Raw genomic sequence first — 15263 nt, forward strand, 5'->3', positions numbered from 1 at the left:
ACTGCAACTACACTTAGGATCTCATTATTAGATTAGTATTTGTCTAGTAAACTTCAGCATAAGCCAAGAAACATACACGTCGTCACTCTGGACTGAAAGCCCTCAAAACCATATTAAGAAAATTACAAAAACAATCAACTGAAATCATGTTTTTAATCTTGTAGATGAAAAGATATGATACACTGTAGATCTAAGTACCTATTTCAATGGTTCCCAAAGTGGGGCCCTCAGACCCCCAGGTCCAAACTATTTTTACAAAAAAACTAACATGTTGACATGCTGTAAGGGTGCAGATATAATGGTGGGTAAAAATGCTGGTACTTTAGCACAAATAAAGGTGGTAACACCAAACTACTAGTAGTCATGGTATTCTTCACTATGCACAAGAAAGGCTTAAAAAGGAAGGGCAACAAAATGTCAGTTTCATTTAAGAATGTCTACGATAAGGCTGGGAATGGTGGCTCATGCCTGTAATCCCAGCACTTTGGGAGGCCGAGGCTTGAGCCCAGGAGTTCAAGACCAGCCTGGCCAACAGGGTGAAACCCTATCTCTACAAAAAAAAATACAAAAATTAGCTAAGCATGGTGGTTGCATGCCTGTAGTCCCAGCTACCTGGGAGGCTGAGGCAGAAGGATTGATTGAGCCCGGAGGGTCGAGTCTCCAGTGAGCTGTGATCACGCTACTGCACTCCAGCCTGGGTAACAGAACAAGGCCCTGTCTCAAAAATAAAAAGAATGTCTATGATGAAGCAGTGAAAATTTTACTACATCTGAATCCTTGAATATGTCTTTTTAATATTTCAAGTGATGAAACGGGAAGTATACATGAGCATTCCTACAGACTGCCTGAGAAAAAACCCTTGTGTGACTAAGTCATGAAGTGAATTAACCACTTAAATGGAATACCATTTTTACTTGAAAGGATGACTGACAATGTTATTTCAACTTGGGTTTTTGGCAGGCATTTTCCTCAAAAAATGAGATTCTGTCATTTCAAGGAAAAAAAACAGACAGGCCATAATAAAATTCAATAATAAAACTACTACTAATAAAATACAAGTTTTTGAACAAAAAATTAGAATTTTTGAAAACTTGTATCCACCACTGTTTTCCAAGAATATCCTGATAACATTGATGGCAATACTGATGAATGTATTTTGATACTGTAAAATCGAATGTATTAACATTTAGAAGATCTCGGTGAACCATTATTTTCTAAATGACCAATGCATGATGTTATAATATCATGCAAGGGTAAAAGATCCAAAGTTCAAGAAAGACCAAGTTTTGACGGAGTATCAAAAAAGAAGCCTAGGCAACATGGCAAAACCCTGTCTCTACAAAAAAAATACAAAAAATTAGCCAGTAAGATGGCCTACACCTGAGTCCCAGGACACTGAGGGTGCAGTGAACTGTGATCACACCACTGCACTCCAGCCTGGGCAACACAGTGAGCCCCCATCTGAAAAAAACAAAAAAGAATATCCACAATTATCTAAAATGGCCATTAAAATATTCAGAATTTTTCCAACCAGGTATCTGTATGAGGTTGGATTTTGTTTACATTATTTCAAGCAAATATCATACAACAAATTAAATGCAAAAGCAAATGACAGAGCAAACAATGAAATTTGCAAAAAATGTAAGACTGTGCTACTATTCTATTTCTTGGCTTAGAAAATTTTGTTTCATAAAAGCACATTTATAATATGTGACGAGTTTTCAAAGAGTTAATGTTTTAAATATTTCTGATTTAACTTCTAGCAATAAATACCAATAGACATAACTTACATAAACCAAAGCCCTTAAGTCCTCAATATATTTTCAAGAGTGTAAAGGAGTCCTGACCCCAAAACTTTGAGAACTGCTGCCTTCCCCTCCACTTTCTTTCCTTCCTTAGAATTTTTTCCTTGGAAGAAACATCCCTTTGCCATTCTATATTAACTTACATAGTTCCACTGAGACCAGTTTTGCTACCTCCCTCCCATCTTTCCTCCTCCCTCTCTTGACACAAAACCTGACCAAAGGACTCTATCAGCCCATCCCATTTCCAGTGATTAGCTGTCAGGTGGGCTAAGCCAAGAAAATCTGGGTTTTCCCTGAAGCCAGACCTCTAGTTCTGGGAGATCTGGAATCACAGGGACAAGGTTGGCCACCTTGGGGTGGTCAGAATTCATCCTGCCTAAATATAAGGAGTAAGTTATAACATGGATCTACAATATTGTTGAGTGAAAAAGCAGATTACAAAAAAATCTGATTTTTTAAGGGAGAGGGAACATATATAAGAATCAGAGAAAAGAGATGAGCAGATAACTGGAAGGATACAAAATTCTGACAGTGGTATATTCTAAGTGGTAGAATTATAAGTAATATCTCCTAGTTTTGACTAAAATTTTTTTAATGTCTTACAATAAGAAGGTTTTGTTTTCCATATTATAAAATATCCACCACGCCAGGCAACTTAACCTTCAGCACAAACTCTACATCATGTTCAAGGTTTGTTCAGCTTAATATTTAAGAGACAATCTACTTTGAAAGACATCTAAAATAATGACCAATATTTAAACCTATGCATTAATATTTTCAATCTTTCACATGCTTTAAGTTTTGTAATTTTGATAAGGTTAACTAAGCTTTATATCCATCTTGAAAAGATAAGTTTTCCTACTTCTCTTTAAAATAAATATGACCTACAGTATATCAGTTTTTAAAAAGTGAATGGTGCTCAAAAATCCCAATACAAATTCAGGCAGTTTTCCCGTACATAGAATGTTTAAGTGCTTCTAGCACCGCTCTTTTTCACCACAGTTATGAAAACAGAACAATTATCTAAGCATCTAATTACTCAGGTCCTTTGTTCCTCATCCATTCTATTAGTTTTATAGTAATTTTAAGGCCCGTGAGGATGAAGTTGTCTCTGACAGCTACCATAAAGATTATTGTAAGTGGACAAATTTCAAACAAGTTCATCACCACCATCCCCACCATAAAACTGTCCTAATGGAGGGAAGCGCAACTCAAGATTAACCAACCCAACCTCTTTACCTGTCACTGCTCAAGAAAAAGATTTGTCTTATTTAGAAGTAACTTTCTGTATCTATTTTTCTCCATAAATCCACTGAGACCATTGTGTGGCTCTATCTCAAGCACCAGCAACCAAAACTGGTTGATCAGAATGGTCAGTTTTTCTATCTTTCCAAATGTAGGACACAGCTATCTTCAGAGATTTCGTAATTTTTTTAAAACTGATGCACAAACTTCTTGAAGGTTCAGAGTTAACAGCAGTTGTAATTCTTCTGAAGGCCAGTTATGGGACACATTACTTTCATACTTTGCTGTTCAATAAATGTGGGGTGAACGAAGTAAAATGACAGAATTAGCATATAGTACCTTAATAAAATTCTAACTGCTCTGACAGCAAAAGATACTTAAAATACATACACATGGTTCCCTGTTAATCATTTTACAAATAAACAACCAAGTAGCTAACCTAGAGCCCACAAAAGCAGAGTAAAAATTCTAACACTTGTTGAAATAAAAATGCTTATATACCCGTGATAAAAAGAAAATGCTTAAGTATTCAAACACAAGCAGCAAATTACAGCTACTGAGAACATCACTGTAAGCAAACTGAGGCACAGAAAAAGGCGCTGATGAGGATCTGAACCACCTAAGCTGCAGAAACCCACTGGATGGTTTCCTAGGTTCCAAGTTGGGATTATCTTTCAGAATCTTCTAGAAGAGATCACATAACACTGTTACAAAGGATCTGGAAAAAGGGACCCCTGCTTTATCACTCCGGCTCTCCAGTCATGCTTTACATTTGGCAGTGACTATCTCCATTCAACTCAATTCCCCACCCCTCAACTAGCTGACATTTATCAAATACTACCCTTTTCCAGGTCTAAATATGTTTAAACAAATTAAAAAAAAAATCAAGATACTAAGGGATATACTATTCACAAAAGGGAAACCTAAGTCTCCTCTTCATATATCTGTTCCTTTCAAGGACAGGTATTAAAATGGGGATGAGGGAGCATAGATAACCACTAGGAATTTGACCCTATATTATAAATTGGTCAGATAAATGAAAACAATGATTCTTCTGGAATGAAAGTACCACTTAGGTGCTTAAAGTGACAGTTCTGATATTTCCAAATGCTCTTCCACGAATTCAATTTGGAAAGGTAATCTGTCCCAGGAGGGCAAACCAAAGAGAAAGTCTTAGGCTCCTTAGTCCAGGTTTATTTCCTTTGTAGAACTTTGGACTACTTTTTAATCACAGTAAAGACTAGAAAAATGCAAGATGAAGTTAACAGCTTTGCTTTATTTCCCACGAAAAGCTGTTATAAAGCATTTTCAAAATAAACTGTTATTCAGCCACAAATGATGCTATCACTTTTATATTTGTAGAACACAGTATCATTGCCAAAGAGCTTTCCTCTATATGCTCTCTTGCAGGGCAAAAAATATTATCCATTGTATACAGAAACACAGTAAAAGAAGTGACTTACTTAAGCTCCTAACTACTAAATAAAAGCTAAACTTCTCACTTCCTCCTAGATTCACAGCTCCAACATTTTAAAAATTTAGTATCTTGCTGTTGGAGGTAGGCACTTTTTGGCAATAATGAATAGAAATTTAATTAACCAATCAAAAACAAAGTCCCACTAAAAGCAGCATAGCAAACAGCCACTTATGCAGAAAGGGTAATAATTTATGCTCTACAAGTAATATAAAAAACGAAGCTTCATTTGTTTACTAGCTAATTTACTTCCTGGGGGAGATTTTTCATTCTAAAACAGTGATTCCCTACCAAGAGTGCCCAGATGCCAAGAAGTCCATAAAAGGAGTAATGGAGTTGCCAGGTTATGTTAAATACTTCAAAACGACTAAAGCCATATACTAGCTCCCAATAAGGCTGCACAGGTTATTAAAACAAGCTGCTTTGCATTTCGGTGTGATTGTAAAAACTAATTAGATGGCAATCAGGTGAGTTTACTGAAGATGGAAAAACTATACTTAAGTTTGTATAACAGGCAATCTTTCATATCATGGCTTCGCAGAAAAGAATAAAAAGGATTCCTTGAGGTTGAAAAAGAGCACTCTTTTCCCTTCATTATTTAAGATCAGGACAAATTTATAAAACAGGAAAAGAATTAGCTCAATTCCCTTGGCCTACAGAGTAAAACATCTACTCTGTTTTGGTCTTTTTCACTTCTTACACTCTCATATGAAGTCAATTTACAGACTTCCATCAAGCCCTTAGAGCCATTTTTGTACTATCCATGACAAGTTATTGATGTTATCTCTGCACTTTTGACAAATTCTTAGCAGTTAACTTACAAGGCAGTTAAGATTTTTGTTCAAATACAATACAGCTAGAATAGCGCCATATACTCAAATATTTATGAAGCATTTATTGAGTGGAAGAAAAAGCACAAAGCATAATTATAAAATATTCTCCCCTACCACCATAAAAAGAAAAACTTAAAGGCTTACAGAATACAGCATAAGAAAACATGACCAAAGCAAAAATAGTAAGGACTAAAGACGGGAGGAAGGGGAAATAACAGCATGAACTAAATATGACCCAGAAGAGCCTTGAGGGATGGTCAGGCATATAAAGACAAATGGGTTAGGGTTAAGAGGTGGAGGTCAGGGGCACATTCTACAGGGGGAAATACAGCTGATACAGAAACCTGACAGGAAAAGCCGGCAGAGCACCTGTACAGGACTCTTCAGGAACTAGCATGCACGTGTGTAAAAAACAACTTAGTTTCTCAAACATTAGAGAAACTGCATAAGGATGTTTCTTGGTAAGTATAAAGAAGACAAGTCCTAGCATGTAGAACTCAAATATTTGAACTGTCTAAAGAGGAAAAGTTAAAGAATAAGTCAAACTCATTACCTTTTCAAGAGTTACAACTTTATAGAGAATAACAAATCATCAATCAAACCAAATCATTTGAAATCCAACCCCATTTTTCCCTTGATCTTTCCCTTCTAAGCAAATGGTATCGACATGAACAATCCATGTCATTTTATCAAAACAGTCATCCATGTTTAAAAGAGTCTTTACGGCCACGAACGGTGGCTCACTCCTGTAATCCCAGCACTTTGGGAGGCCGAGGTGGGTGGATCGCTTGAGGTGGAGTTCAAGACCAGCCTGGCCAACATGGTGAAACCCCGTCTCTACTAAAAACACAAAAATTAGCCAGGTGTGGCGGCGGAAACCTGTAATCCCAGCTACTCAGGAGGCGGAGGCAGCAGAATTGCTTGAACCTGGGAGGCGGAGGTTGCAGTGGGCCCACGTCACACCACTGCACTCCAGCTGGGACGACAGAGCAAGACTCCGTCTCAAAAAATAATAATAATAAATAAAAGAGTCTTTTACCTTCAAAAGATACAAGCAGAAATATTTACAGATGAAGTGATCTATCTGGAATCTGCTTCAAAATAATCCAAAGTGGAGTACAGATGAAGATTAGCCAAAAGTTTATCATTGTTGAGGCTGGCTACATTACACTGTTCAACTTTTGTACATTTGATGATTTTCCATAATAAAAAGTTAGCAGACATTTGTACTGAGCAGCTGCCATGATAATTATCTCCTGATAGTCTGTCATGTTTCACCAGCACCTCAATTTTAATAGTTTCCACCTAGCGGTGGGGGCCATTACACTAGTCCTCACTAAATCCTCCTTGTACTGAAAGTGTCTCATTCACTTCTTGCTCCATTTCTGTTGCCACTGCCTAATCCAGGTCATCACTCCTTATTTTTATCTGCAGCAGACTCTTACCAGCCTTCAATATGGTTCTCAATGGGGCACCAGTGGCACTTCAGGTGGGGTAATTCTTTGCTGTGGCAGACTGCCTGAACGTTACAAAACATTTGGTATCCCTGTACTCCTAGCACTAAATGCCGGCACAGCAACAAGACCACCCCACCCCCACTGTAATAACCACATTTCCTAATGCCACCCACTGTAGAGAACCACTTCTAATCCTGGATGGCAGATACATTCTCCCAACTTACCTGAGTAAACTTAGTAGCTCCCCACAACCTACAAACTCAGCCTCCTATCTCAAACCAGCCCCACCTTTTCCTGGCCATTCAGGCCCGTCTGCTTAAAATATCTGCTTCATGACAACTACTACACTTTCTGTTTTCCACTCTTGGGAAATCTTCCCCTTCTCCAGCCTATATCGTGGGCTTCTAAAGTCTGAGCATAAATTTTCTACTTCTAAGGAAACCACACTTTCTCAAATCTCCGTGTCTTCTTTGGGTGGAGTTTCCTCAGTTTAAAATGCCCTTCCGCCAGCCTTCCAAAATTGTATTCACCTGTGTAAGCTCATCTCTAACTGTCTCAGCCTCTCATCAAAGCCTTCCCTGAAGCGCACTTTCCCCAAGTCAAAATTAGTTGCTCCCTTTGGCTTTCATGATGATACCACAGGAGCTGTCACTTTCTTGAACTCTTCTCGCAAGAAGACTGAGTTCTGACAGCGAGGACTGCTTCTTTCAACTCTGCAACACTAGTGCCCAGAACACTCAGACGTATTCATTCAATAAATGAATTATCTCCTCAGTACAGAACTTGTGTTTTGTTTTTTGTTTTTTTTTTTTTGAAATTAACACACTTCCCCATATAGTCTGGCAACCATTTTAAGGTCAATTATAACATCAAGGTTTTTGAAAACGCCAGCCAGGCACTTGAGTACCCACTGACTCAACCAACGGGAGTTAAAAACAACAGACTTGGTTTTAGCCATGTTTGAAAAGCGGCCTGAAGCCACCACCTTGACGCCTATTATAACCAAGAGAATATTCTGCAGTTTGGACTAATATCCTACATCAATTTCACGACGAATACCTTCACGATACACTTTTATGGAGAAACTTACTCAATACTTCAATTCCTTTACCAAGCCTTGGGTTTCTAATGAGATTTCCGCTTAATGAGTGAGTTTTTAAGTGTCTTTTCGGCTTTGTGACATAGGTGATCTTTCCGGGGAGCAGCCCTGGCGCGTATCTCCTTTCACCTATCCATTTTCGAGGCTTACACACAAGGGAGGGGGCCACACGAATACACACTCAACACCACCTGCCGCATCGACGGTACTATGCGCCTTTCCAGAACACAGCAGCGCGCAGCCAGGCCCGGGGGAGAGGGGTCGCTCAAACAGCACCAGAGTCTGCATTCCAACTTTTCCTCCGTCAACGAGTCCATTCTCATTGTCAGTTTCTCCTTAAACGCAAACTTAAAAACAACTGACTGAACAAGCGGGAACAAGGAAAATCCGATTGAAAACTGAGGCGTTAAAACTTAAGGGCCGTTCCCCTTGCCCGCCTGGGCTCAAACAACAGCCGGAGCTGCGCTGCCCCGCCCAGCCCCGCCCCGGTCCCGGGAGCAGGCCGGCTGAGGGCGGCCATGGACTCCACCAGGGCTTGGGCCGCCGCGGACTCCCACCTCGGGGCTAGGAGACGGGGACCGAGATGGGCCAGAAGCCCCCAAGCAAGCCCCGCGCGAGAAGCCGGAAAGACGCGCCCTCCGCCTCCTCCCCCCCAAGCCTCGCGCAGTCCCAGCCTGGCCTGGGCTGGGCCAGTCGCGGGGGAAAGGGGCGGGCCTGCCCCGCCCGGGAAGCCGGAGCCTCTCCGGGGCAGGCTCCCCTTTGTCCCGGGACTTGGAGCGCCCCCTCTCCGTCCTCGCCCTGCCCCATGGGGCCGCGGCCGGGCGCCTCACCGTGATGTTGCAGTGGAGCGTGAGTGGCGGCGGCGGCGAGTGCGGGCTGCCCGGCTGCGGCACCAGGAACTGGCAGTGCAGCTCGTCCAGCTTCCAACTGACGATGCGGAATCGCTCGTGGTTCTTGTCGAAGATGGACGCCAGGAACTTCAGCTCGGCCTTGAGCCCTGACACGGACATCTTCCCCTCATCTCCAGCGGGAGGGGCGCGGAAGGGGAGCCGGGACCGGAGCCGCCGTCACGGCCGCGACCGCCCCGCGGGGCCGGCCTGGGCCGCGCTCTCGCGGCTCCGCCTCGTCGAGCGCGGCTGGAAAATGGCGAGGGGCGCGGAAGCCTCGGCGGGTAGCTGTGTGGCGGCCTGGGTGGCTGCTCCCTTTGTAACCGACTCCAGCGGCAGGAGGCGGCGGCCCCGCGGCTTAAAAGGGCAACAGCGACGCCGCCCCCGCTACCGCCTGGGAAAGGGCTGCCCCCACCCCGTCCCCGTCCCCCGCCCCCCTCCCCACTGCGCGCCCTGCGCGCTCCCGTTTCAGCGCGTGCACGAGGCCAGAGAACGCGCGCGCGCGCGCTCCTGGCCGCCCCCTCCTCGCCTTGACCCAGCTCCCTTCTTCCCGACCCATCTGCTCCGTTCTTCGCACCCGCGGACTGGAGGCTCGGGGCCAGCTGGCGCCCGAGCCCCAGAAGTCGGGGAGGAGCCGGAGACCCCCGCGCGCCCCCGCCCCCGGCCTGGAGCCGGACACGTGCGCGGCTGATCGCGCCGGCCACGTCGGCGCCGCTGCAGACTCGCGCCAGCCCCTGGGGGCGGCTCCTTAGTTTGGCGCTCGGCGCGGCACCCGCTAACCTCACTGGGGGGACCTCGTGGGAGACGTGGGTGCGGCCCACCCAGCGTTACCTCCGCTACTTTCACCCTAGTCCGAGCCACCGCTTCACTAGCCTGGGTTCCTGTGAGGACCTTCTCACCGGACTCGCTGCTCCCGCTTTTGCTCTCAAACCATCCATTTACCCAAGACGATGGTTTAGCCCCCGCAGGCTGTTTCCTGGATGTGTCCCATGGTTTCATCCTTTCCCTTAGCTACCACCTGTGTTCACTCTGCCGTATATAAGTCTCTCTCTCCCCGCTTTCCTTATTTTGCCTTGTTTCCCAAGCTTAAGATAACCCTCCCCACCCCCACCCCCATGGAGCTAGGGCTGTCCACTGTTTTCATAAACTCTTAGCTCAAATATCATCTCCCCCCCACCACCACCCAATTTCAAATAGTCACCCTGTGTCGCATCTTCCTGTGCTAAGTTTTTGTTAGGCACCTGTCACTATCTGATCTTTAACCCATTTATTCCTTGTCTCTGCCCTGTGTTAATGTGTTCAGAGCTGTATCCCCAGGACCTAGAACAAGACCTGTTAATATAGTAGAAACCCGGTATGATTGAATTGAATGCTCGCTCTTACCTGGAATCACCACCACTAGCACAATTCCTGGCACATTCTAGGTACTCAAAAAATGAATAAAGGTCTGCATAGCAGTCCAAAGGAATACATCCCAATTTGGCAGACAATAGTGTGTGCAATCATTAAGTGCCAGAGGCAGGACCAGTTGCATGTGTGTCCAACTTATGTAGTTGCACAGTGCTCCCAGCTTAGAAGGGCTCCCAGCTTGGTTTAATACTCTGGTGTTGCCATTTTGAAATTCGTAATTTTTCAGAAAGGGGCTCCGCGTTTTCCTTTTCCAATCTTACCCAGAGTTACCCAACCCTAACACCTGTCTCTTTCTTCCTAATCTACAAGAGGTCCCTGGGCTACTGGTCCCCTTAGATGACAAAATACAGAACAACACAGGGACACATTAAGTCTACTGAAAGTTTTTATTTCCATCTACTTCTGAGATTTTGTATCATGTTATAGTCTTCTTAGCCTTTAAGAAGACAAACTTTTCCAATTTACTTCAGTAAGTTAGTAGCTCCCCACAGCCTACAAATTCAGTCTCTTATCATTCAAACCAGCCCTAACTTTTCCTGGCCATGCCCCAACTTCTACCATTTTCTACCCCAACTTCTGTCTAGCCTTTAAGAAGACTAAGATTCTCACAGACCCCTTTGAGAATCTAATAAAAGCTAAGATCCATCTTACCAGGAAAATACTTCTGCATCTAAAATTTTGTACTTAGGGGGATTCATGACCCCAGCACTAGAGGTACCACACTATACACTGGGACTGGGAGAAAAGGGGTTCCAGGCCTGGGTTCTGAGCCAGAAACAACTAGGCTACTGTATTGGCATTATTGCTGGGTTAAGTACAGAAGTGGCTTGCCACTTTATTTTTCCTTCAGTCCCCAGTTTCTTGGGACCCTAACAGACATGGCATTTCCAGATAAGGATTTGAGACAAAGAGCAACAAACTCTTGAGAAGTTGGTATGACTTTGAGAAACAAAAATTCCCTAAACAAGTTATTTAATCTAAGCTTTATTTTGTTACCTCTAGATTGCTATGAGAAAATAGAGCTTTCTAAATTGCATGTGTTTTTGCTAGTTGTATCTCAGAAATATATACAAATATTAATTTCACAGTCGCTTTTTGAACATCTACCTGCTGCATGACAAGCTGTAAGAGGGCTAGAAAGATACATAGATACAGTTCTGATTTTAAGAAGCTTAACATTTAGCATCAAAAACAAAATACTGTTTCCTGATGCTTTTGGCTGCAAATAATAGAAAACTGTGATTTAATCTGCCTTGGACAATAAGGAAATAAATTACTTCACATAATAGGAAGTCCGAAGACAGAACAGTCTCCAGGATTGGTTGATCTGAGCTTTCATGTCATCAAAAGTCCAAATTCTTTCCATCTCTTTTGTTGGGTTGAGAGCAAGGTGGCTGTAGCTGTTCTTGCAGTTCACATCCAGACATGAAAATATCCAGAGGCAGAAAGGACATTTTCTTCTATGTTTCCTTCTAACACGTGGGAACCTTTCCAAGAATCTTCCCAGCAGACTTCCCTTAGTGTGTCCTTGGCCAGAAGTGTGTCACATGCCCACCCCTAACCAATCACAGAGAAGTAGATGGGATTACTCTGGATTTCCAACCTGCTGGGATGGAATGGTTGCTGGGGAGTCACCATAGTCTTACATAGACAAGTAAAGACATTATCAGATCATATGTGATAGGAGGTTCAAACTACTGAACTACATTTCAGGGGAGGAAGAAACTAATTCCATGAATTATTTGCATGAAAGTGGGGCCATATTCAGAGGATATTCAACAGCCCATTTGATTGTAGAGTACAGCAAGGGGCCAAGAGAAAGATAAAGTTGAGATATTATTTTTGATCAGATTTTGAGCCCTGAAATACCATGCCAGGGACTATAGTATAATAGTTTCATTTGGTGAGAGGCATCACTTTTTTTTTTTTTTTTTTTGAGACGGAATCTCGCTCTGTCACCAGGCTGGAGTGCAGTGGCACAATCTCAGCTCACTGTAACCTCTGCCTCCTGGGTTCAAGTGATTCTCCTGCCTCAGCTTCCGGAGTAGCTGGGACTACAGGCATGCACCACCGCACCCAGCTAATTTTTGCATTTTCACTAGAGACAATGTTTCACCATTTTGGCCAGAATGGTCTCGATCTCCTGACCTCATGATCTGCCCGCTTTGGCCTCCCAAAATGCTGGGATTACAGGCATGAGCCACCGCGCCTGGGCAAAAGTCATTACTTTTTTTTTTTTTTTTTTGAGATGGAGTCTCGCTCTGTCGCCCAGGCTGGAGTGCAGTGGCATGATCTTGGCTCACTGCAAGCTCTGCCTCCCAGGTTCATGCCATTCTCCTGCCTCAGCCACCCAAGTAGCTGGGACTACAGGTGCCCGCCACCACGCCCAGCTAATTTTTTTGTATTTTTAGTAGAGACGGGGTTTCACTGGAGTAATCACTTTTAAGATTAATCTGGGCCAGGTGCGGTGGCTCATACCTGTAATCCCAGCACTCTGGGAGGCCGAGGCAGACGGATTGCTTGAGTCCAGGAGTTCGAGACCAGCCTGGCCAACGTGGCAAAACCCCATCTCTACTAAAAATACAAAAAATTAGCCAGGCATGGTGGCACGTGCCTGTAGTCCAGCTACTCGGGAGGCTGAGGTGGGAGAATCACCTGAGCCCGGGGGTTGTGGCTGCAGAGAGCCAAGATTGCACCACTGCACTCCAACCTGGGCAACCAGAGTGAGACCCTGTCTCAAAAAAAAAAAAAGAAAGATTAATCTGGCATTCGTATATAAAATGGATTATAGTGGGCTTAGAAGTATGCAGCCACCGAAGAGAAGCAAGAAACCTGGATTCTGCATCTGGCCTGCCATTAATTCAATGGGGGCAAGCCATACTCAGCTCTGAGGCTCCTCAGCTGCAAACAATGAAGCCTTTGGATCAGTCTGAGTCAAAAGTGAAAAAAATTGAAGTAGGGGAAATGGCAGTAGAAAGAACCACACTGGGGAATCAGTGTGGAGTAGAACTGCCAGATCTTAGAGATGACGAGAGGATAGAAGGAGAGAGAAGAAATTTGTTTAAAGTAACACTTTGAAATTTCTAGAGCAGATGGCAGGGAGGGAGTGATGCCATTGACACATCAAGAAAAAGATGTTGAATTTGGTGGGCTGATGGAACTTAGGTAGAGAGTTTGTATCTTAAGTTTGAAGTTTATGAGGGAAGTCGGAGCAAAGGACACATAACTGGGTCAGCCACACAGGTGGGTGATGGTGGAAGCCATGCCATAGGTGTAATCATTGAGTCACAAGGGAGGGAAGACAACCTGGGATGTTGAAGGGACCCTGAGGAAGGCTCATCATTGGTGCTTGAGTGGGAAAAGAGTCATTTGAAGAAGTCAGAGGATGACTCGTGTTGAATTTTTATGGAAGGGACAAGTTAGCTCAGGACCGAGAAAAGGCCATAGGCTTTAGGGATTAGGAGGTCAGTGGTGCTTCAGAGAAAACCATTGCAATAGAATGGTGGGCATGAGGTCAAAGTGATGTTAAAGCGAAGAGAATGTACCTAGCCTACTTTCTTGAAAAGTTTCAGGGTGTTGAGAAAGAGAAATGGAACAATGGTTTGCAATAGCAAAGCAAAGGGAAGCTTTTGTGTTTGGTTTGGTTTTTATTATAGGACAGACAGAGGTGGACTCACTATGAAATAAGCTTCAGGGCCCTTCGCACTTACACAGGCCCCTTCTAAGTAAATATTAACTTTTCCCCCTTAATTTGATATTTGTAATTTTGTATTCTTTTTTTTTTTTTTTTTTTTAAGAAGAAGACTCTCAAGATTAAATAAGCTTTAGGCCTGAAAACCCTGAATCTGCCTCTAAGGAAAGAACCATTAACAGGCAATGAAGACTGGATACAAGAGAGGAGAAAACGCATGCTACTGGGTCCTGGAAGAGAAGAGAAAACATGGGATAAAGAGCTACTCATAGAAAGGAATGCCCCCTCCATAGAGGATAGGGTTGGGGGAGATAATTGGGGAAGACACAAAGAAATGTTGAGTTAGACTGGAGAGTTGTTGAGACCTCATACTGAATAGATAACATTAATTTCAGCAAAACAAGATTGGGGATTAGTACAATAGATAAAAACAGAAGCCAGAGGACAAAGAAGTACTAAAAAAAAATCTGCTTGAAAACTGTGATCATGGAGTCTCATCTAGAAGTGCATAAAGGACCATGAGGCTAGGATGGGTTGGGAGGCTGGAAGTCTCTAGGAAGACAGAGCAGGTTCAGTGTGAAAGGAAGAATGAGAGCTGCCGCAGCCTGTACCGTGGAAGAATTTCAGACTTCAAGAACTTGAACGCATGCAGCCATAAACAAAGAATGAGATCATGTCTTTTGCAGGAACATGGATGGAGCTGGAGGCCATTATCCTTAGCAAACTTATGCAGGAACAGAAAACCAAATACTGCATGTTCCCACTTATAAGTGGGAGCTAAATGATAAGAACACATGGACACAAAGAAGGGTATAAAAGACACTGAGGTTTACTTGAGAGTGAAGGGTGGGAGAAGAAAGAGGAGCAAAAAATATAACTATTAGGTACTGGGTTTAATACCTGGGTGATGAAATAATCTGTACAATAAACCCTATGACATGAGTTTACCTATGTAACACACCTTCACATGTACTCTTGAACCTTAAATAAAAGATTTTTTTTAAAAAAGAACTTGAATGTGGAAGAATGCCCAATTATATGTTCCATGCTCTTCTGGTCTGACATATTCTTTAAGGCCGTGTTCAAATGCCATCTCCTTCAGTGAGCCTTCCCTAGTCCCCTATATTGAATTTTAGTCCCTCCTTTTCCTGAATTTCCCAGTACCTTGCCTGTTACAGCGCTTATTTCACTCTGCCTTGGTTATGACTAGCTGGTTTCTCATTTGTCTCCTCTGTGAGATTATGAACATCTTGTCCTAGTCCTTTTCATGTCTGTAGCACATAGCCTGGTTCCTGGGACATAGAAAGCACCCACTAAATGATCGTTGTGTGAATATAGCCTACTGAAGGTGAAACCCATGTA

The 15263-nt window shown here is 43.2% G+C and overlaps 1 protein-coding gene across 6 annotated transcripts in view; it reads right to left on the reverse strand.

Moving 5' to 3' along the window:
* The window catches only part of UBE2Q2 (ubiquitin conjugating enzyme E2 Q2), a 57062-nt gene extending 47864 nt beyond the window's left edge, over positions 1–9198 (reverse strand). For 3 of the 6 annotated variants that reach the window (XM_032176109.3, XM_032176108.2, XM_058427607.1), the window contains exon 1: positions 8744–9009. In XM_032176109.3, coding sequence (XP_032032000.1) covers positions 8744–8923 — 180 coding nt within the window. In that variant the 5' untranslated portion in view covers positions 8924–9009. Of the gene's footprint in view, positions 1–8104; positions 8541–8743 lie in introns of those variants that run through there. The other 3 variants (XM_058427606.1, XM_032176107.3, XM_032176110.3) reach the window with 3 other exon arrangements.
* Positions 9199–15263: the final 6065 nt, after the last annotated feature.

Source organism: Hylobates moloch, unplaced genomic scaffold, assembly GCF_009828535.3.
Source record: "Hylobates moloch isolate HMO894 unplaced genomic scaffold, HMol_V3 SCAFFOLD_14, whole genome shotgun sequence".
Classification (NCBI taxonomy): domain Eukaryota; kingdom Metazoa; phylum Chordata; class Mammalia; order Primates; family Hylobatidae; genus Hylobates; species Hylobates moloch.